The 23,031-nt window shown below is 46.3% G+C and overlaps 1 protein-coding gene across 4 annotated transcripts in view; it reads right to left on the bottom strand.

Annotated features, from left to right (window-relative positions):
• Window positions 1–23,031, bottom strand: part of LOC123774108 (zinc finger protein rotund-like) — a 240,997-nt gene that overhangs the window by 79,641 nt on the left and 138,325 nt on the right. For 3 of the 4 annotated variants that reach the window (XM_069312734.1, XM_069312733.1, XM_069312735.1), the window contains exon 3: window positions 20,215–20,269. In XM_069312734.1, coding sequence (XP_069168835.1) covers window positions 20,215–20,269 — 55 coding nt within the window. Of the gene's footprint in view, window positions 1–13,599; window positions 13,771–20,214; window positions 20,270–23,031 lie in introns of those variants that run through there. The other variant, XM_069312736.1, reaches the window with a different exon arrangement.

A 23,031-nucleotide genomic window follows, 5' to 3' on the forward strand; every position in this document is an offset into this window, starting at 1 on the left:
ACACTGGGCTGAAGAAGTCACGACTTTGACACCAACTCCTGCGTTCTCACCAGCGTTCTCAAACGTCAATAAACTCACGTATTAAAATGCGTTTATCTAACCTACCAGAGGACCTACAACGAAAAACGGGACTCAATTTCGCGAGCCGCTAATCATTTTCTAATGTCAGAATATATTTACTTTTATAAGTAATATTCGAATAGAGTATTACGAACAGTAATTAAATAATCATTACGTCTCTGACTCAGTCAGTTTTAACGCAGCCACATATGACGCCGCCCCACATATGACGCCGCCCCACATATGTCGCAGCCCCCACATATGTCGCAGCCCCACATATGACGCCGCCCCACATATGACGCTGCCCCACATATGTCGCAGCCCCCACATATGTCGCAGCCCCACATATAACGCTGCCCCACATATGACGCTGCCCCACATATGACGCTGCCCCACATATGACGCAGCCCCACATATGACGCCGCCCCACATATGACGCAGCCCCACATATGACGCTGCCCCACATATGACGCAGCCCCACATGACGCATTTTAACTATACAGCAAATTGAAAACTAAACCAAATTAGAGGTACAATTAAGAATCACGAACTCAAATGATCTTTCGGAAGCATATCCTTCTGTCGGGGAATTTATGCTTTGACGAACCCTAATTCCCAGTGTCATAGTAGTTTATTGAGATCTGATGACATTTAACTGCAGAAGGATATGCTCGTTGAACACTAAATTGCTTTACGGATTGCTGAATTATTTTGCGTTAGCTGTGTATGCATTTTTGGTGCGTTTTATGCTACTTCCCGCCTGAGTCAGGGCTCGGTCACGGTAGCATTACACCTGTAATTAATGTAATTACCAGGAAGTACATAGTGACAGCTATAATGACACATAGTGCGCCGGCTGTCATTGTAAGCATTCAAACTACCTTAACAAACTCAGATCACCTTAAACCATCCAGTAATCATTTAATAACCTAGTTATTTCCTACTATAATATCTTAATCCAAAGCCAATATTTGACAACAAATTTCCTAAATCCAAATTTAGTCAATTTGTATCCATTGTTTTGTTTATAAATATATTTAGCAATTTAATAATGTCGCCATTTTTCGGCCTTTTGTGTGTTTCAATCGTGTCATTTCAACTAAAGTGGGTATAAATTGGGTGATTTAAGATAGACCTGGGTAAATACTGGTTCGGTAACAGGGTTGTTGATTTGTGGAATCAATTATCGCGTAACGTGGTGGTGGAGGGGTCCATTGATTGTTTCAAGCGTAGGTTGGACAAAGGTTGGAGTAGGTTGGAGTGGTTGGAGTGGGATTGGGTGGTTATAAATAGGAGCTGCCTCGTATGGGCCAATAGGCCTTCTGCAGTTACCTTTGTTCTTATGATTTAAATTTAAATTTTAATTCTCTTCAAGAATGGTGTAATTCTTGATCTTATTCGAGGAATAAGAATATGTTTCTTAGTCCTGGAATAAACTTCGCTATTCTTTGTACTTGAGCGACGGTTTCCCTTCATGCAGGTCAGCGTTCAATCCCCGACCTTCCAATTGTTTGGGCACCATTCCTTTACCCCGTCCCATCCCAAATCCGGACCCCTTCCCAGTTCTGTATAGTCGTAATGGCTTGGCGCTTCTCCCTGATAGTTTCGTTTCAATAGAGACCAAAATTGATTTGCCTAATGTACTCTTAGGCCTAACAAGGGCAAAATAGAGCTAAACATTTGACTACGCCTCACTAATTCGACTTAAATAACTATGTCCTGTCCCAGCTAAGGAGAGCATTGAAAATATCAGTAATCTCTTTTCTTAATTAAGTCTTAATTACATCAATACCAAAGGCTTTGCTAAAGTCAAGGTTCACATTCACTTGGGTTCTGAGACACTCGAACCTCTGACCCCTGGCGTGAGAGGTCGAATTTCAAGGTTCAATTTCAATGCAATTCTGTAAACTATCAAATGGAAATGACATTTGAAAATTAAACTTTACTAAATTTCGAATACTTTGTTTTTTTTTCAAAGTGTATATGAATGGATCCAGTAAGTTCAGTAGAACTTCGGTTTCAATTCTTTTAACCCTGTCGTAGCTCAGTCGATTAAGGCAGTGTCTGGGATGCTCCCGGACGCAGGTTCGAATCCTCGTCACGGCCCTTGTGGATTTGTTCATTGTATAAGAATGGCTTTTGAAATTTTCAATTTTAGGTAATTTTCCAGTAGTAGATATATCAAGCAAATTGACCAATAGTTCAATAGTGATTTGATTAAAGATTTTAGCCCCTTCTCACCAGTGAAGGAAGTCCCTTATCCTAACCTTACCAGAGGACCCACAACAGAAAACGGGACAGTACGTCAATTTCGCGAGCCTCTTCCATTTTCTAATACGACAAGTTTGTGGCCTTAGGTGAACTATACGTCAAAATGCGACGTGCTATTACGGGGAGGAGTTGTATACAGAGCTAAAGATCATGAAATATGACTTCCCAGCCCCTGAAGTCACGGAGATAGAAGATGAATTTCTTTCTTTCACCGTGCTCCAAGACATCAAGTCCAAGACGCCACGTCCAACAGACATCAAATCCAAAGACGTCAAGTCCAACAGACACCAAGTCCAACAGACACCAAGTCCAACAGACACCAAGTCCAAAGACGTCAAGTTCAACATACACCAAGTCCGACAGACGCCAAGTCCAAAGACACCAAGTCCAACATACACCAAATCCAACCGACACCACGTCCAAAGACGTGAAGTCCAACAGACACCAAGTCCAAAGACGTCAAGTCCCACAGACACCAAGTCCAAAGACGTCAAGTTCAACAGACACCAAGTCCAACAGACACCAAGTCCCACAGACACCAAATCCGACAGGCGCCAAGTCCAAAGATACCAAGTCCAACAGATCAAATCCAGCCGACACCAAGTCCGACAGACACCACGTCCAACAGACCCCAAGTCCGAAGACACCAAGTACCATAGACACCAAGTCCGACAGACACCAAGTCCAACATACGCCAAGTCCAACCGACGCCAAGTCCAACAGACACCAAGTCCATTACAACAGTAAACTAAGCAATTTTGGGAGACCTGATATGACACCAGGTGAGGACCATTCTCAAGTCGACTTGAGAATGGTCCAGGACGGACCGAAACGTCGTCGTCCCTTCACCTTCTAAATGTGTGGTCTGGTCAACATACTTTAGCCACGTTTGATGAACAAATCCACAAGGGGCCGTGACGAGGATTCGAACCTGCGTTAGCCACGTTATTGTGACTCGTCTCAATAGTCATTAAATAACATTGTTCAAACGCATTCTTGCCCAGTTCGATAATTTAGTTCAAGGAACCATCCTTTTTCTTAATAAACCACTACGCAGTTTTTGAATCCATATTTCAGGGTTACAGCTCCTGTTCAATATATTTTGCATTTTACTTTAAGTTTTATTTATCTTATCTAACAGGCAAAGAATTTATGAATATACACCTAAACCCGGACGTAGGTTCGAATCCTCATCACGGCCCTTGTGGATTTGTTTAAATATACACCTAACACCTATGCTACCCTTATACAATTAACAAAATTTAACAAATACACAAACCGTAATTAAACAAAATACACATGTTAAAATAGAATGTATTTTTACAAAGTTATCGAACGAGACTAATCTTTAACTCAAGTTAAAAGTCCTACAGAGAATTATTAATCTATTCCAGCATAGAACAGTCCTCAGGGCTATCAAGAATTAGTTAAAAGCTTCCTCTTACGTGTTCACGTTATCTTGAGGTTATCTTGAGATGATTTCAGGGCTTTAGTGTCCCCGCGGCCCGGTCCTCGACCAGGCCTCCACCCCCAGGAAGCAGCCCGTAGCAACTAACTCCCAGGTACTGAATATAACAATTGCTAGAAGGACTTTATCTAATCAGTATCCAATGCCTATCATACTAAGAGCACTATTAATAAAGGCATTTTACCTACCTCTTACCTTCATGTAGGTAAGCATGATGAATTACCTTCGGGAGTACGGATGACTAAGCTTGTAAAATTAGCTAAATGTGAAAATTCTTTCACATATAGCTACTCAGAACGAAGTGTCCATGTAGCACGGGCTATGGCGAGCCCGTAAACCCATTTTATTCACCAGTTTCTATATACACAACGAATAGCATAGTTCCTGAGGAGCCTCTCAGGTGTTAACCGCACGAACTACTCAAGGTAACTGGCGATAACTCCAGAAACCCAAGACAGGGGGCGCGCGCGGGCACAGTGCAGTTTCAACAAGCGGTTTGAGTAGTTCGAGGATTGAACGGACTAGTTAACTCGAGTACAATGATCTTACTCAATATATTTATATAAGAATTTAAGTCCATTCTAATTTTTTTTATGGAGACAAGATCTATAAAGATTTTCTGATAGCTTAATACTTTGATACCTGGTTGATGGGGTTCTGGGAGTTCTTCTACTCCCCAAGCCCGGCCCGAGGCCAGGCTTGACTTGTGAGAGTTTGGTCCACCAGGCTGTTGCTTGGAGCGGCCCGCAGGCCCACATATACCTGGTTGATGGGGTTCTGGGAGTTCTTCTACTCCCCAAGCCCGGCCCGAGGCCAGGCTTGACTTGTGAGAGTTTGGTCCACCAGGCTGTTGCTTGGAGCGGCCCGCAGGCCCACATATACCTGCTTGATGGGGTTCTGGGAGTTCTTCTACTCCCCAAGCCCGGCCCGAGGCCAGGCTTGACTTGTGAGAGTTTGGTCCACCAGGCTGTTGCTTGGAGCGGCCCGCAGGCCCACATATACCTGGTTGATGGGGTTCTGGGAGTTCTTCTACTCCCCAAGCCCGGCCCGAGGCCAGGCTTGACTTGTGAGAGTTTGGTCCACCAGGCTGTTGCTTGGAGCGGCCCGCAGGCCCACATATACCTGCTTGATGGGGTTCTGGGAGTTCTTCTACTCCCCAAGCCCGGCCCGAGGCCAGGCTTGACTTGTGAGAGTTTGGTCCACCAGGCTGTTGCTTGGAGCGGCCCGCAGGCCCACATACCCACCACAGCCTGGTTGGTCCAGCACCCCTATTTCTATTCTATTAAGGAATGAAATCAACTTTTATCCAGAATGATAAGAAATGAGATCAACTTGGATTCATATCAACAAATCTAAGATAACATACCAAGACGGGAACTTATTTAACCATCTCTTTATTTACGAAATCTGTACAAAATGACCTTAGAAATTGTAACAAGACGACCTTAAGAGGTTGGTAGGGGGGGGGGGTGAGAGGTGGGGGGGGGGAAGAGGAGACAATGCTTAACAAACGTGTTATTAACGTAGTAATCCCGTACAAGGGCTTCCTGTCCCCGCACCACGCCGGGGACAAGCTCCGCCCAGCAATTGTTAAAACCAATTTAACATGTGCCAAAGGGATTCCAACCCTCTGTAATTACTAATTCCCAACCACACAATCCTATAGTTACATTCGGCAGCTCGAAGGAGCTCCAGTTATCACATATAAACAAGGGGATCCGGTCGGCCGAGCGGACAGCACGCTGGACTTGTGGTCCTGGGTTCGATCCCAGGCGCCGGCGAGAAACAATGGGCAGAGTTTCTTTCACCCTATGCCCCTGTTACCTAGCAGTAAAATAGGTACCTGCGTGTTAGTCAGCTGTCACGGGCTGCTTCCTGGTGGTGGAGGCCTGGTCGAGGACCGGGCCGCGGGGACACTAAAAAGCCCCGAAATCATCTCAAGATAACCTCAAGATAACGCTATTAAAGTATACTAAATAGTTTACAACCAATAGATCAGGAGCATGAGTTTACCGTTCAATGAATACTCGGCTAGGGATACACAGTAGTTTCAAGGCGTTATATGACAAAGAGTGCTGGGAAGACGGGACACCACGAGCGCAGCTTTCATCCTGTAACTACACTTACACGTAACCAACCCCAAAAGGGGGTTGGTTACGTGAATTGCTGTGGGGGAAGGGGGGAGAGGGGGTTGAGATGGGGGGGGGGAACCAGAAATCATACTATCATCATTCTATCAAACCACTATCATATCATTGAGACACACGACAAATCAGAGCTCCTGGATGAACCCTGAAGCTAAACTGAATACAATACCAACTAAATACAACAGCTAAGGGGAAATACATTACCAGTTTAATACAATATCATGCATACACCCCCCCCAATATGCCTGGGGGGAACCCACTGCAATGCCCTCTTGAAAGGACATGTTCCCAGCCCTTACTGATTGCATAACTCTTTCTGGGTAGAGCTTTCAAAAGCAGGTTACCTTGAAGTGGGGTGGAGGGAGGGTAGGGAGGGTTGCCTACCAGTCAACAACCCCCCTTACCCCTTCCCTAAACCCCCCCTCCCCACTACCTCTCCATCTCTGCCTCCTCACGGCCTAGACGCTGCCTATAGGCCTATACAAGCCTTGCGGAGAGAGGTCTAGTTCTGCATTGTGTTTGGTAACGGATGGAGAAAACCTACTAACGGGCATGTATGGAGTACGTAACGATGTTCGTTAGCAACGCAGCTTCGCCTACACGCACACGCACACACGCACACAAGGCGGGACATGCAGATATGATAAGAGCCCAGTAGGCTCAGGAACCTGTACATTAGTTGATTGAGAGTTGAGAGGCGGGACCAAAGAGCCAGAGCTCAACCTCCGCAAGCACAACTAGGTGAGTATACACACACACACACACACACACACACACACAGTTGAGAGGCGGGACCAAAGAGCCAGAGCTCAACCCCCGCAAGCACAACTAGGTGAGTACACACACACACACACACACAGACACACACACACACACACACACACACACACACACACACACACACACACACACACACACACACACACACACAAACACCAACACACACACACACACACCAACACACACACACATGCGTATACGCACACGCTCGTATAAACACACACACGCACTCGCGTGCACACACACACGCTATTTACAGCCTGTAAACACACACTTCCGAATGAGCAACGGAAGGTATTTGGTCTTGGAGGACGGAGGAAGAATTTGCGTCTTGTGTGGTCAGACTGTGAGTGATTAATGTACCCCCAATGACGCAAAAAAAGTGCGCTATCAGACGCAAAAACGATGACGCAAGAGTGATTCGAAACGCTAATTACCACAGAAATTTAATAGAAATCTTAAGAGCCTTATTAAACGACCATTGAAGTCTCTGTCTACTGATAGAGAGAGAGAGAGAGAGAGAGAGAGAGAGAGAGAGAGAGAGAGAGAGAGAGAGAGAGAGAGAGAGAGAGAGAGAGAGAGAGAGAGAGAGAGAGAGAGAGAGATAAGGGGGAGGAAAATAGGGTTGCTGTTGTTGTTGTTTAAGATTCGCTACTAGGAACAACAAATTCCCAAGTAGCACGGGCTATGGTGATCCCGTAGATTTCGAGCGTAGGGGTGGAATTACACAGGTATCGCATGGTAAAAAAAAAAAACCTTTGCTACCCTTTTACCCGGCCAGGTCTAGCCTACCCCTATCCTTTTAACAAGGGGGATTTTAGGGCAAAGTTGTTTAGTTTCCAACACTTTATGCATGGTCTGAAGCGCCTTGAGGTCAAAGACCCACAATAGGGGAACCCTTATTTTTTTAGGGTTCGGGGAGGAAGGGGGAGGACCAGCTGTACGCTATCTTTAGTGGTAAGAACTAATGTAATCAATGCTTATGATATCTGGGTTCGAGTCTCTTGCAGGGGTTGAGTCCAATATGTGTTTATATATATATATATATATATCCCTGAACTACATGTTTAACAGATCTCTCACCCTGTCCATGGAGGACAGAATAAAATGTATATATGCTGGTTAGCTCTGTTATTGTTGGTATAGATTCAGCTACTTAGAACAGGTTCCAAGTAGCACGGGCTATGGTGAGCCCGTAACTTAACTGACACAGGAGCGGGGCTGTAACTTGGAGCTCCGTCAGCGGGAGAGCTGTTTTATAGACAGGAAAAGTCCCATTTCAAAGGCGGAAAATCGAATTTCATTGATAGTCTTTTTATTAGTGGAGTCAGTCCTTTAGGGCGATAGAAAAACCGCAGATTACTGAGCAAGTCTCAGTAATCTATATATATATATATATATATATATATATATATATATATATATATATATATATATATATATATATATATATATATATATATATATGTCGTACCTAGTAGCCAGAACGCACTTCTCAGCCTACTATGCAAGGCCCGATTTGCCTAATAAGCCAAGTTTTCCTGAATTAATATATTTTCTCTTAATTTTTTTCTTATGAAATGATAAAGCTACCCATTCCATTATATATGAGGTCAATTTTTTTTATTGGAGTTAAAATTAACGTAGATATATGACCGAACCTAACCAATCTTTATAGGTTAGGTTAGGTTAGGTAGCAGAAAAAGTTAGGTTAGGTTAGGTTAGGTAGGTTAGGTAGTCGAAAAACAATTAATTCATGAAAACTTGGCTTATTAGGCAAATCGGGCCCTGCATAGTAGGCTGAGAAGTGCGTTCTGGCTACTAGGTACGACATATATATATATATATATATATATATATATATATATATATATATATATATATATATATATATATATATATATATATATATATATATATATGTGTGTGTGTGTCTACTCACCTAATTATACTTGCGGGGGTTGAGCTCTGGCTCTTTGGTCCCGCCTCTCAACCGTCAATCAACTGATGTACAGATTCCTGAGCCTACTGGGCTCTATCATATCTACATTTGCAACTGTGTGTATGTGTGAATATATTAATGATACTCAGGCACCTGTTGCAGCTTGCGCGACAGACTAGATCATGTTGCAAGGGGGGGGGGGGGGGCGGGGCGGAGGTAGCAGCAACATATGACCTCGTAGCTGACTGTGGGTGGACACTTCAGCCTTGGGCAGTGCTTAAGACACTGCCCAAGACGGTGCAGTGATCGCTGTCACTCTCAGCCCAAAACTCTAAGCCCCAATTCCAGCGATATCTGGTTGATTACCTGGGGACCAGGTTCACGAAGCAGTTATGCATGTACTTACGAACCTGGGGGCCAGGTTCACGAAACAGTTATGCAAGTACTTACGAACCTGGGGGCAGGTTCACGAAGCAGTTACGCAAGCACTTACGAACCTGGGGCCAGGTTCACGAAGCAGTTATGCAAGTACTTACGAACCTGGGGGCCAGGTTCAGGAAGCAGTTACGCAAGTACTTACGAACCTGGGGGTCAGATTCACGAAGCAGTTACGCAAGCACTTACGAACCTGGGGGCCAGGTTCAGGAAGCAGTTACGCAAGTACTTACGAACCTGGGGGTCAGATTCACGAAGCAGTTACGCAAGTACTTACGAACGTGTACATCTTTCCTCAATCTTTGACGGCTTTGGTTACATTTATTAAACAGTTTACAAGCGTGAAAACTTGCCAATCAACTGTTGTTATTGTTATAAACAGCCTCCTGGTGCTTCGGAGCTCATTAACTGTTTAATAATTGTAAACAAAGCCGCCAAAGATTGAAAAAAGATGGACAGGTTCATAAGTGCTTGCGAAGCTGCTTCGTGAATCTGGCCCCAGGTTCGTAAGTGCTTGCGTAACTACTTCGTGAATCTGGCCCCCTGGTTCCTGGAGCTTACCTGACAACTCACATGTGTTGTAAACTATGTAACTCATCCTATACTTAGACATTATATTGACAAACACATAAGTCATCCTGGGATTTCCTACACGATAAATCTTGCCCATTACGTGTCCCAATCACTTGGGGTGGACGGTAGAGCGACGGTCTCGCTTCATGCAGGTCGACGTTCAATCCCCGACCGTCCACAAGTGATTGGGGCACCATTCCTTTCCCCCCGTCCCATCCCAAATCCTTATCCTGACTCCCTTCCCAGTGCTATATAGTCGTAATGGCTTGGCGCTTTATCCTGGGGGCAGGATACATTGCCTATTACGTACAAGCAAGGCAGAATTACCCCTCAAATGACTATCATCACAGCCTGTTTGATCAGAACTGGATAACAAGGGCTGAACTTTTAATAACTAATTATACCCTGCAGGATTCGTAATTCTGTGGCGCGGGTTCGATTCCCGCACGAGGCAGAAACAAATGGGCAAAGTTTCTTTCACCCGGAATGCCCACTGTTACCTAGCAGTAAATAGGTACCTGGGAGTTAGTCAGCTGTCACGGGCTGCTTCCTGGGGGTGGAGGCCTGGTCTAGGACCGGGCCGCGGGGACACTAAAAGCCCCGAAATCATCTCAAGTCAATAATCATTTCGAAATCATCGAAATCATCAATAAATTATTTTGGAATTCATGGTGCTGATCGCGGCATGAATCCATGTTACAGCGAGAGGCTTATGACTTTTACTGAACTCCAAAGGGGGGATGATCTTCTTGAGGTTATCTTGAGATGATTTCGGGGCTTTAGTGTCCCCGCGGCCCGGTCCTCGACCAGGCCTCTACCCCCAGGAAGCAGCCCGTGACAGCTGACTAACACCCAGGTACCTATTTACTGCTAGGTAACAGGAGCATCAGGGTGGTTATCTTGAGATGATTTCGGGGCTTTAGAGACCCCGCGGCCCGGTCCTCGACCAGGCCTCTACCCCCAGGAAACAGCCCGTGACAGCTGACTAACACCCAGGTACCTATTTTACTGCTAGGTAACAGGGGCATAGGGTGAAAGAAACTCTGCCCATTGTTTCTCGCCGGCGCCCGGGATTGAACCCGGGACCACAGGATCACGCGTCCAGTGTTCTGTCCGCTCAGCCGCCGGCTCCCTTGATGATAAGAACCACGAGCGTAGCTCTCATCCTGTAACTACACTTAGGTAATTACACTTAGGTAATTACACACACACACAATTGTGTGTGCAATTAGGTGAGTACAATTAGGTGAGTACACACACACACACACACACACACACACACACACACACACACACACACACACACACACACACACACACACACACACACACACGAAGGAATAGCTACGGCGAGCGACAGGTGGAGAGAGAGAGAGGGAGAGAGAGAGAGAGAGAGAGAGAGAGAGAGAGAGAGAGAGAGAGAGAGAGAGAGAGAGAGAGAGAGAGAGAGAGAGAGAGAGAGAGAGAGAGAGAGAGAGAGAGAGACACAGAGAGAGAGAGAGAGAGAGACACAGAGAGACAGAGAGACAGAGAGACAGAGACAGAGACACAGAGACACAGAGAGACAGAGAGACAGAGACAGAGACACAGAGAGACAGAGACAGAGAGACAGAGAGACAGAGAGACAGAGAGACAGACACACAGCTGCCAAGACAGAGAGACAGAGAGAGAGAGAGAGAGAGAGAGAGACAGAGACAGAGAGAGACAGAGAGAGACAGAGAGACAGAGAGACAGACACACAGCTGCCAAGACAGAGAGACAGAGAGACAGAGAGAGAGAGAGACAGAGAGAGAGAGACAGAGAGAGACAGAGACAGACAGAGAGACAGACACACAGCTGCCAAGACAGAGAGACAGAGAGAGAGAGAGAGAGAGACAGACAGAGAGAGAGAGACAGAGAGAGACAGAGACAGACACACAGCTGCCAAGACAGAGAGACAGAGAGAGAGAGAGAGAGAGAGAGAGAGAGAGAGAGAGAGAGAGAGAGAGAGAGAGAGAGAGAGAGAGAGAGAGAGAGAGAGACAGAGAGAGACAGAGAGAGACAGAGAGACAGAGAGACAGAGAGACAGAGACAGACAGAGAGACAGACACACAGCTGCCAAGACAGTAAAAGCGGAGCAGGAGCAGAAATCAAGGCCACTAATGTCCGAAGCCGCTGTTGACACAATGGTGGTCCAAATCCACGGAAAATTTGGTATTGGTCCCCAAACCTCCATTATACCACCAAGTATAAGGGACATACCACTCTCTTGGGAGGTTATACCCCTCTCAAAACCTTCCCATAATGTGTCAATTGAGACCAAGGGCACGATAAGCCCAAACGCTTTAAACAAGTCTCATTTCCTGAAGGTAGAATCGACACATATAGGTGAGGATTATGAGATCAGGTTTCGAATTCCTTGCTTCACTTCGTCTACGCGGGGAGCCGGTCGGCCGAGCGGACAGCACGCTGGACTTGTGATCCTGTGGTCCCGGGTTCGATCCCAGGCGCCGGAGAGAAACAATGGGCAGAGTTTCTTTCACCCTATGCCCCTGTTACCTAGCAGTAAAATAGGTACCTGGGTGTTAGTCAGCTGTCACGGGCTGCTTCCTGGGGGTGGAGGCCTGGTCGAGGACCGGGCCGCGGGGGCACTAAAGCCCCGAAATCATCTCAAGACAACCTCATGATAACCCATAACAGTTCTGTACTATTAGTTACTAGTTAACACCACTAGAATGCCATCAGCTGATTACCATTCTTTCGGTAAGAACAAGAGTCTTCTTCCATTCTTTTACCATTGCAAATGGTGAAAGAATGAACCATTTCCATGGTGCACTTCATGAACCATTTCCATGGTGCACTTCATGAACCATGTAAGAACCACGTCAATGTTTGAGAAACGTTGATCAATCACCAACGCTATGGAGCTCACTTTCTTCACAATCAGTGACTTCCAGTACCTTCACAATCAGTGACTTCCAGTACTTTCACAATCAGTGACTTCCAGTACCTTCACAATCAGTGACTTCCAGTACTTTCACAATCAGTGACTTCCAATACCTTCACAATCAGTGATTTCCAGTACTTTCACAATCAGTGACTTCCAGTACTTTCACAATCAGTGACTTCCAGTACCTTCACAATCAGTGACTTCCAATACCTTCACAATCAGTGACTTACAATACCTTCACAATCACTAACTTCTAGTACCTTCAAAATCACTGACTCCCAATACCTTTACAATCAGAGTGACTACCAGTACCAACAACAGTCACCATATCTCAGCTACCGTCACCACAATCACTATCACAACCCCCGTCACCATACACACCATCACAATCACTGCCGTCACCATTCACAGCGTTACTCACCACATAGCACAAATATCACCATTAACCCGACTCATTACATAAAACTAATCCAAGTTTAATGCCACAAAATCAGTCACCATCATCACTATATCATGATCCATTGCACCATTACCCCACACCACGATCACAATCCATTGCACCATTACATCAGTCACCAAGTCTCACTATAACATGGTCAGGACGCGTTGAAATCACCACAACGAAGTTGTCTATTTTCAATGTTTTGTCTCGAAACGTCTAAGGAGATCGTCTGTAAACACCAGTTTTTGTCTTCCAAGATGGCAACCGTTGCTCTAATTTGTTTTGCTTTGATGTAAAGCAACAATCAACAGGTGATTCTTGCTGTCTATACTGTCTCTGAGACGTCACGTGACGGGGAATCCACCGTCCACTCACGACAATTTACCCAAACACACAAAAACTAGATTACAATCTTGCAAAAAAAAAGTTGACACTGCGAAGGCGCAATAAATCGCTTGTTGCTGCTAACTGTATTATACAACACCTGCTGGGGGGTGGGGGGGTGTATAGGAACGGCGATACACTACTGACGAAGATACACTTAACACTCACACTCAGGTAGAATCATCATTCCTAGCACTCCGTGGTCCTTAGAAGCTTCTGCTGAAGGATTGTAGTCGTGATGGTGATGTCTCTGATGTTGCATTTCCATCTCACAAGAGGTCACCATGATGAGGTCACGATGATGAGGAAGGGGGGGGGGTGTGGGGGGGTTGAGGGGGTGGGGGTCAAGCTAGAGGAGTGAGGCACTCAAGTGAGAGAGACTAACTTGGCCAGCAGCAAAAACTGCGTCCGCACACCTCGATTCGGTGTCGAGTAGTGAGTGTGGGGCTCGATCCACAGCCCCGCCTGCCTCCGCCCTCCCGTCCCTTCATGTCTACCCCTTCCCCTCCCATCGGGCCTAACCCCCATCCCCGTCCCAACGGGCCTAGCCCCATCCCCCCCCCCCCTCCCAACATGCCTACCCAGTCCAAACCCAGACCGGCTCCCAGCAAGTCCTACCCCGCCCATACGGACACTACCTACATACCCCCGGACTCCACCCAGGTACACACCATGCGCACGCACGCACACACGCACTCGCATACGCACACACACGCACTCGCATACGCACACACACACTCGCATACGCACGCACGCACATCCACGCACGCGTTATACGACAAAGAGTACTGGGAAGACGGGACACCACGAGCAAAGCTCTCATTCTACTCTCAGGTGATTAAACTTAGGTAATTAATTAAGCACGCTCATACGCACACGCAACCCACATACGCACTCAAACGCCACTGGCAAATACAAATAATGTTCAACTCTCAACTACACGCAATCGTTCAAGTTCAAGCAAGTTTACTGAAACAATAAGATACATTATCAAGATGGATAGAGTAACTTAAGCAACTTCCACTTTCTATAAAAATGTGGTGGAGGCTGACTCCATACACAGTTTCAAATGTAGATATGATAGAGCCCAGTAGGCTCAGGAACCTGTACACTAGTTGATTGACGGTTGAGAGGCGGGACCAAAGAGCCAGAGCTCAACCCCCGCAAGCACAACTAGATGTATACAACTTGATGTGTACAACTCTGTGAGTACACACACACACACACACACGCACACACACACACACACACACACACACACACACACATACACAATATTGTACTCCTGCTAAACAAGATTTTCGCTGAAGTATTCCAAGCTTTACAAAACAACGGTAAGAAAGGTCCAGCTAGGAGTCCTAGGAGCATGATGAACGCTCAGCTCCCTAGGAGCATGATAAATGCTCCACTGCCTAAGAGTATGGTGTAGCTGGGGGCCCCTATGACCACGCTGTTAGCTGGGACACCCAATGATATGCTGACGACTAGGAGCCAGATTCACGAAGCAGTTACGCAAGCACTTACGAACGTGTACATCTTTCCTCAATCTTTGACGGCTTTGGTTACATTTATTAAACAGTTTACAAGCATGAAAACTTGCCAATCAACTGTTGTTATTGTTATAAACAGCCTCCTGGTGCTTCGGAGCTCATTAACTGTTTAATAATTGTAAACAAAGCCGCCAAAGATTGAAAAAAGATGGACAGGTTCGCAAGTGCTTTCGTGAATCTGGCCCTAGGACCAGATAATACGATAAAGACTAGGACCCAATCAATAGCGACGTCTCTCTCTCTCTCGCTCTCTCTCTCTCTCTCTCTCTCTCTCTCTCTCTCTCTCTCTCTCTCTCTCTCTCTCTCTCTCTCTCTCTCTCTCTCTCTCTCTCTCTCTCTCTGATGTCACCATCTTTGATGCAAATTACATGACTATATAAACATACTTCCACACACATATTCTAAACCTACACAATATGAAATCTATTTTCACCAAAAAATTCCGCTACATAGCAAATTTATGTGCAAATCCGGGAACCAAATCTATTATCATATGTGTGACGGAGCTGTCAGAATTGATGAGTCCTGTCCATGAAAAAAAATTGTGATCTACTTTTTTTGTATTATTATTTATTGGTCTTTGTTCACTAATTTATCATATTTAGAAAATGTGAATCAAGAGATGAGTGTATGTGAAGCGTGATATTAGGGGGGGGGTGTGGAGGGGGGCCTAAAAGGGCTCCAGGGGACCCCCCTAATGGGGCCCTAGGGACCGTAGGGGGGTCTCCCCCCCCCTCTCCCCCTAGCCTGCCGACAAAGGATGATCAAAGGGAGGTCCCCTTCCTGCATCATACTACTGATATGGGCCACGTGTTACCCTTCCTCCCTTTCCCACTTCCCCCTAACCCTTACCCTCCCTTTCCCACCTCTTGTCTACCCTTCCTTTCCATACCTATATGGCTATGTGCACTTCCCTCCGCTTGCCCTTCCGTCTGCACCGATCCTGTGGTCCCGGGTTAGATCCCGGGCGCCGGCGAGAAACAATGGGCAGAGTTTCTTTCATCCTATGCCCCTGTTACCTAGCAGTAAAATAGGTACCTGGGTGTTAGTCAGCTGTCACGGGCTGCTTCCTGGGGGTGGTGGCCTGGTCGAGGACCGGGCCGCGGGGACACTAAAGCCCCGAAATCATCTCAAGATAACCTCAAGATAACCCTTTTTCCCATTTCAAAACATTTCCCATCACCTGTACCTCTCCATCTTCTATACACAGTGGGTGAAAAAATGAGTAACTTTCTTCCTTACTCACATGAGTGATGTAGAGATTACATCTCACTATCGTTATCTTGAGATGATTTCGGTCCTCGACCAGGCCACCACCCCCAGGAAGCAGCCCGTGACAGCTGACTAGCACCCAGGTACCTATTTTACTGCTAGGTAACAGGGGGCATAGGGTGAAAGAAACTCTGCCCATTGTTTCTCGCCGGCGCCTGGGATCGAACCCAGGACCACAGGATCACAAGCCCAGCGTGCTGTCCGCTCAGCCGACTGGCATTGTAGTGGAGGCTACATCACATTGACAGGTGAAAGCACTACATAAACACTATTAGATGACGGGAAGAAAGTATGTGAGATGACGGGAAGAAAGTGTGTGAGATGACGGGAAGAAAGTGTGTGAGATGACGGGAAGAAAGTGTGTGAGATGACGGGAAGAAAGTGTGTGAGATGACGGGAAGAAAGTGTGTGAGATGACGGGAAGAAAGTGTGTGAGATGACGGGAAGAAAGTGTATGAGATGACGGGAAGAAAGTGTGTGAGATGACGGGAAGAAAGTGTTTGAGATGACGGGAAGAAAGTGTGTGAGATGACGGGAAGAAAGTGTGTGAGATGACGGGAAGAAAGTGTATGAGATGACGGGAAGAAAGTGTGTGAGATGACGGGAAGAAAGTGTGTGAGATGACGGGAAGAAAGTGTGTGAGATGACGGGAAGAAAGTGTGTGAGATGTCGGGAAGAAAGTGTATGAGATGACGGGAAGAAAGTGTGTGAGATGTCGGGAAGAAAGTGTATGAGATGACGGGAAGAAAGTGTGTGAGATGACGGGAAGAAAGTGTGTGAGATGTCGGGAAGAAAGTTTAAGGGACATCTCCAAGCCCTGGAGACCTCAACAGAGGGTTATGCCCTGATCTGAAGCACAAAGCTCATCTCACACCGCATAATCTCCCGGCTGTGATATGAATGGGTCAGGATGTTACGGGCTATTCATGCCCGTGCCACCTCTTGGGTGGCTTAATCTTTATCAGTCAGGGTCAGGATTAGGATTTGGGATGGGACGGGGGGAAAAAGGAATGATGCTCAACCACTTGTGGACGGTCGGGGATTGAACGCCGACCTGCATGAAGCGAGACCGTCGCTCTACCGTCCAGCCCAAGTGTATTCCATTACATTTTATCCATTCATTTGGGTTTCCCGATTTCCTCTTTTTTTCCCCACTTTCTCTCCATTTATGTTATTGTCCATCTTACTTTGTCCTCTTAGAATATAGTGATCATGCCTATTCTATTTCCTAGAGAGAGAGAGAGAGAGAGAGAGAGAGAGAGAGAGAGAGAGAGAGAGAGAGAGAGAGAGAGAGAGAGAGAGAGAGAGAGAGAGAGAGAGAGACAGAGAGAGAGAGACAGAGAGAGAGAGACAGAGAGAGAGAGAGAGAGAGAGAGAGAGAGAGAGAGAGAGAGAGAGAGAGAGAGAGAGAGAGAGAGAGAGAGAGAGAGAGAGAGAGAGAGAGAGAGAGAGAGACAGAGAGAGAGAGAGAGAGACAGACAGAGAGACAGAGAGAGAGAGAGAGAGAGAGAGAGAGAGAGAGAGAGAGAGAGAGAGAGAGAGAGAGAGAGAGAGAGAGAGAGAGAGAGACAGAGAGAGAGAGAGAGAGAGAGAGAGAGAGAGAGAGAGAGAGAGAGAGAGAGAGAGAGAGAGAGAGAGAGAGAGAGAGAGAGAGAGAGAGAGAGAGACAGAGAGAGAGAGACAGAGAGAGAGAGAGAGAGAGAGAGAGAGAGAGAGAGAGAGAGAGAGAGAGAGAGAGAGAGAGAGAGAGAGAGAGAGAGAGAGAGAGAGAGAGAGACAGAGAGAGAGAGAGAGAGACAGACAGAGAGACAGAGAGAGAGAGAGAGAGAGAGAGAGAGAGAGAGAGAGAGAGAGAGAGAGAGAGAGAGAGAGAGAGAGAGAGAGAGAGAGAGAGAGAGACAGAGAGAGAGAGACAGAGAGAGAGAGAGAGAGAGAGAGAGAGAGAGAGAGAGAGAGAGAGAGAGAGAGAGAGAGAGAGAGAGAGAGAGAGAGAGAGAGACAGAGAGAGAGAGAGAGAGACAGACAGAGAGACAGAGAGAGAGAGAGAGAGAGAGAGAGAGAGAGAGAGAGAGAGAGAGAGAGAGAGAGAGAGAGAGAGAGAGAGAGACAGAGACAGAGACAGAGAGAGAGAGAGACAGACAGACAGACAGACAGACAGAGAGAGAGAGAGAGAGAGAGAGAGAGAGAGAGAGAGAGAGAGAGAGAGAGAGAGAGAGAGACAGACAGAGAGAGAGACAGAGAGAGAGAGAGAGAGAGAGAGAGAGAGAGAGAGAGAGAGAGAGAGAGAGAGAGAGAGAGAGAGAGAGAGAGAGAGAGAGAGAGAGACAGACAGAGAGACAGAGAGAGAGAGAGAGAGAGAGAGAGAGAGAGAGAGAGAGAGAGAGAGAGAGAGAGAGAGAGAGAGAGAGAGAGACAGAGAGAGAGAGAGAGAGAGAGAGAGAGAGAGAGAGAGAGAGAGAGAGAGAGAGAGAGAGAGAGAGAGAGAGAGAGAGAGACAGAGAGAGAGAGAGAGAGAGAGACAGAGAGAGAGAGAGACAGAGAGAGAGAGAGACAGAGAGAGAGTTAAACTCTCAAAACAAACTCTTAAATTAAACAAATTATATCAGTTAAATAAATCAATTATACAAATAATTAATCAAATCAAATAAAATAACTAAATAAATCAATAATCAGTAGTATCTCTACTGATTATAATAATCTATCTCTAATCATCTCTAATCATTATAGTAATCTATCTCTAATCATCTCTAATCATTATAATAATCTATCTCTAATCATCTCTAATCATTATAATAATCTATCTCTAATCATCTCTAATCATTATAATAATCTATCTCTAATCATCTCTCAAACGGTTCGTATCTCCTCTAGGTATCCGTAAGACCAATTTAGTAATAAGGAGAAAACGCTAAGCCTGTATATAGAACTTAAAAGGAGTATGCAAATTGAGTGAAAAAAAATGCATTTCAAACCCTTCTTTGGATCATTCGAAATCGAACGCCGACCCTTAACGAAGCCGCAAGTCCGTCCAGTCCAATTACGGGCTATTCATGCCCGTGCCACCTCTTGGCTGGCTTAATCTTTATCAATCAATCAATCCAAGTGGATTTGACGGATAAACGTTATCCAAACTGTCAATACTGTGGATCGTAGAACGTCTTCAAGTCATCCAAGATGGCTTTTGAATATGAGAAAAGTATATAAGGAACGACCTTTATCTTGTCCAAGTCCCACATACCAGAGCAGGGCACCGCTCCAGTGCCAGGTAGATCCACTACGGGCTCACCATAGCCCGTGCTACTTGCCCCGCTCCTGTGCCAGGTAAGTTACGGGCTCACCATAGCCCGTGCTACTTGGAACTTGTTCCGAGTAGCTGAATCTATAACAACAACAATCTTGTCCAAAGCTGTGCTGCTCATTCCTAAGCCTATACCATGACAGAAAAGAAGCCCCCCCCCAGGTAGTGGTCGAGGACCGGGCCGCGGGGACGCTAAGCCCCGAAATCATCTCAAGATAACCCCAAGATAACCCCCCAATTCCTCCCTATCGGTTTTAAGGAGCGGTTAACTGACAACACGATTCATACAAATTAGTAGTTGTTGTTGCTATAGATTCAGCTACTCGGACCAAGTTCCAAGTAGCACGGGCTATGGTGAGCCCGTAACTTACCTGGCACAGGAGCGGGGCAAGTAGCACGGGCTATGGTGAGCCCGTAACTTACCTGGCACAGGAGCGGGGCAAGTAGCACGGGCTATGGTGAGCCCGTAACTTACCTGGCACAGGAGCGGGGCAAGAAGCACGGGCTATGGTGAGCCCGTAACTTACCTGGCACAGGAGCGGGGCAAGAAGCACGGGCTATGGTGAGCCCGTAACTTACCTGGCACAGGAGCGGGGCAAGAAGCACGGGCTATGGTGAGCCCGTAATATTAGTAATCCATATATTTCCCTTTAAATAGCTTACCTTTATGCATCGGTGAGGAGGAGTTATGTTGGTCAGGTGTTGAGTTCATTTTGCTCTGCAAAGGACAGGAAAAGCAAATAATTAGCGAACATTAAATTTGAATTTTCAATTTAGGTAAGATTCCTTCCTCTTGTCAGCTGCACCTGGGTGTGTGTGTGTGTGTGTGTGTGTGTGTGTGTGTGTGTGTGTGTGTGTGTGTGTGTGTGTGTGTGTGTGTGTGTGTGTGTGTGTGTGTGTGGGGCTGTGTGTGTGTGTTTACTAGTTGTGTTTTTGCGGGGGTTGAGCTTTGCTCTTTCGGCCCGCCTCTCAACTGTCAATCAACTGTTTACTAACTACTTTTTTTTTTCCCACACCACACACACACACACACCCAGGAAGCAGCCCGTGACAGCTGACTAACTCCCAGGTACCTATTTACTGCTAGGTAACAGGGGCACTTAGGGTGAAAGAAACTTTGCCCATTTGTTTCTGCCTCGTGCGGGAATCGAACCCGCACCACAGAATTACGAGTCCTGCGCGCTATCCACCAGGCTACGAGGCCCCCCACAGTGTGTGTGTGTGTGTGTGTGTGTGTGTGTGTGTGTGTGTGTGTGTGTGTGTGTGTGTGTGTGTGTGTGTGTGTGTGTGTGTGTGTGTGTGTGTGGCTGTGTGTACTCACCTAATTGTGCTTGCGGGGGTTGAGCTCTGGCTCTTTGGTCCCGCCTCTCAACTGTCAATCAACTGGTGTACAGGTTCCTGAGCCTATTGGGCTCTATCATATCTACACTTGAAACTGTGTATGGAGTCAGCCTCCACCACATCACTGCTTAATGCATTCTTGTTAACTACTCTGACACTGAAAAAGTTCTTTCTAACGTCCCTGTGGCTCATTTGGGTACTCAGTTTCCACCTGTGTCCCCTTGTTCGCGTCCCACCAGTGTTGAATAGTTTATCCTTGTCTACCCTGTCAATTCCCCTGAGGATTTTGTAGGTAGTGATCATGTCTCCCCTCCCTGGTGTGTGTGTGGCTGGGCGTGGCAGTATTCTCCCTGGTTCTACTCCACTGAACCTACCAGATTCTTTTCCTGGTTCATGCCGTTAAATTAAAAATCAAAACTCCCATTTTCTATTTCGGCCAAGTCAGTAAGGGTGTCAGAGGGGGTACATGCTTAGATATTCAGAAAGAGAACCTCCTAGCTAGGTTCCTAGCCAGGTTCCTAGCCAGGTTCCTAGCTAGGTTCCTAGCCAGGTTCCTAGCCAGGTTCCTAGCTAGGTTCCTAGCCAGGTTCCTAGCCAGGTTCCTAGCCAGGACAGTCGCCAGCTTGAATATCGTAATCATATTTCAAATTTGGATTACTACTTTCACGTGCATTAAAACACGATTTTAAATTTCCTCAGATGAATCCTTTTTACACATCACTAGAGGAAGTGTATATTATATATATATATATATATATATATATATATATATATATATATATATATATATATATATATATATATATATATATATATACATACATAATATTTCCATCGCATATATACTTGGGGACCATTCAAGCATATTCGCATAATATATAGAGTATAATATTTACAAATGATCGTGTAAATTATTACGAGAAAGTGACTAATGGATCACTTTGAGCCACCTGATCAAAATTAAAGTTGCGAGTAATTTACAAACTTTATATATAAAGTTAGGCCAAAATAAGCAATTAATGTGATTAATATAATGTTGCATTTTAAGACAAATATGAGGAAGAGAAGTAGTAAGCTAAAGAGAGGGAGAGAGGGAGAGAGGGAGAGAGGGAGAGAGGAGGAAGCCAGTCCGCTACACTTACACCAGTAGAACAGATTATGTTCTACTGGTCACCGCCAAATAGAACAATTTGGCGGTGACCAGTAGAACATCACCGCCAAATATCAAGGGAAATGCATAAGGGGTCAAGCAAGATGCGGTTGGGCAACCTTTCGTTCGCTGGGCAGCGAGTTATGTATGCTCCTTGGGGGGTACTTCATGCCTGCCCTCAATGCCCCTCCCAGCATACAGTGGTGCTGGGAGTGCCTGTACTCTCACACATTGAGTGCGTCCCTGGGGGTAGCTTTGAGTGCGACCCTGGGTTAGTATTGAGTGCGTTCCTGGAGTACCATTGAGTGCGTCCCTGGAGTACCATTGAGTGCGCCCCTGGGGGTAGCATTGAGTGCGCCCCTGGAGTACCATTGAGTGCGCCCCTGGAGTACCATTGAGTGCGCCCCTGGGGGTAGCATTGAGTGCGCCCCTGGAGTACCATTGAGTGCGCCCCTGGAGTACCATTGAGTGCGCCCCTGGGGGTAGCATTGAGTGCGTCCCTGGAGTACCATTGAGTGCGCCCCTGGGGGTAGCATTGAGTGCGTCCCTGGAGTACCATTGAGTGCGCCCTTGGAGTACCATTGAGTGCGCCCCTGGGGGTAGCATTGAGTGCGCCCCTGGAGTACCATTGAGTGCGCCCTTGGAGTACCATTGAGTGCGCCCCTGGGGGTAGCATTGAGTGCGCCCCTGGAGTACCATTAAGTGCGCCCTCGTGCACTCTCCACAACTTCCAGGTACAAACAGATCACTCTGGGTTTGGGGCAGTTAAGCGTCCACGATATAAATCTCCCTTTCTCCGGTTAAAAAAAAAACATCGCTTACATGGACCGGAAAAGTGTCTGAAGAAATCCCGTCGCGTCAGCAATAACCGGCCAGGTTCCACGCACCTGCTGGGCTCTTCACATTCAGAGCGAGTATGATGATTGGCCACACTGTCACACCTGATTGTACGAATCCACACATCACAATCTCCAACGGTTCAGAGTTCT

This window comes from Procambarus clarkii, chromosome 73 (genome assembly GCF_040958095.1).
Source record: "Procambarus clarkii isolate CNS0578487 chromosome 73, FALCON_Pclarkii_2.0, whole genome shotgun sequence".
In the NCBI taxonomy this organism is placed as follows: Eukaryota; Metazoa; Arthropoda; class Malacostraca; order Decapoda; family Cambaridae; genus Procambarus; species Procambarus clarkii.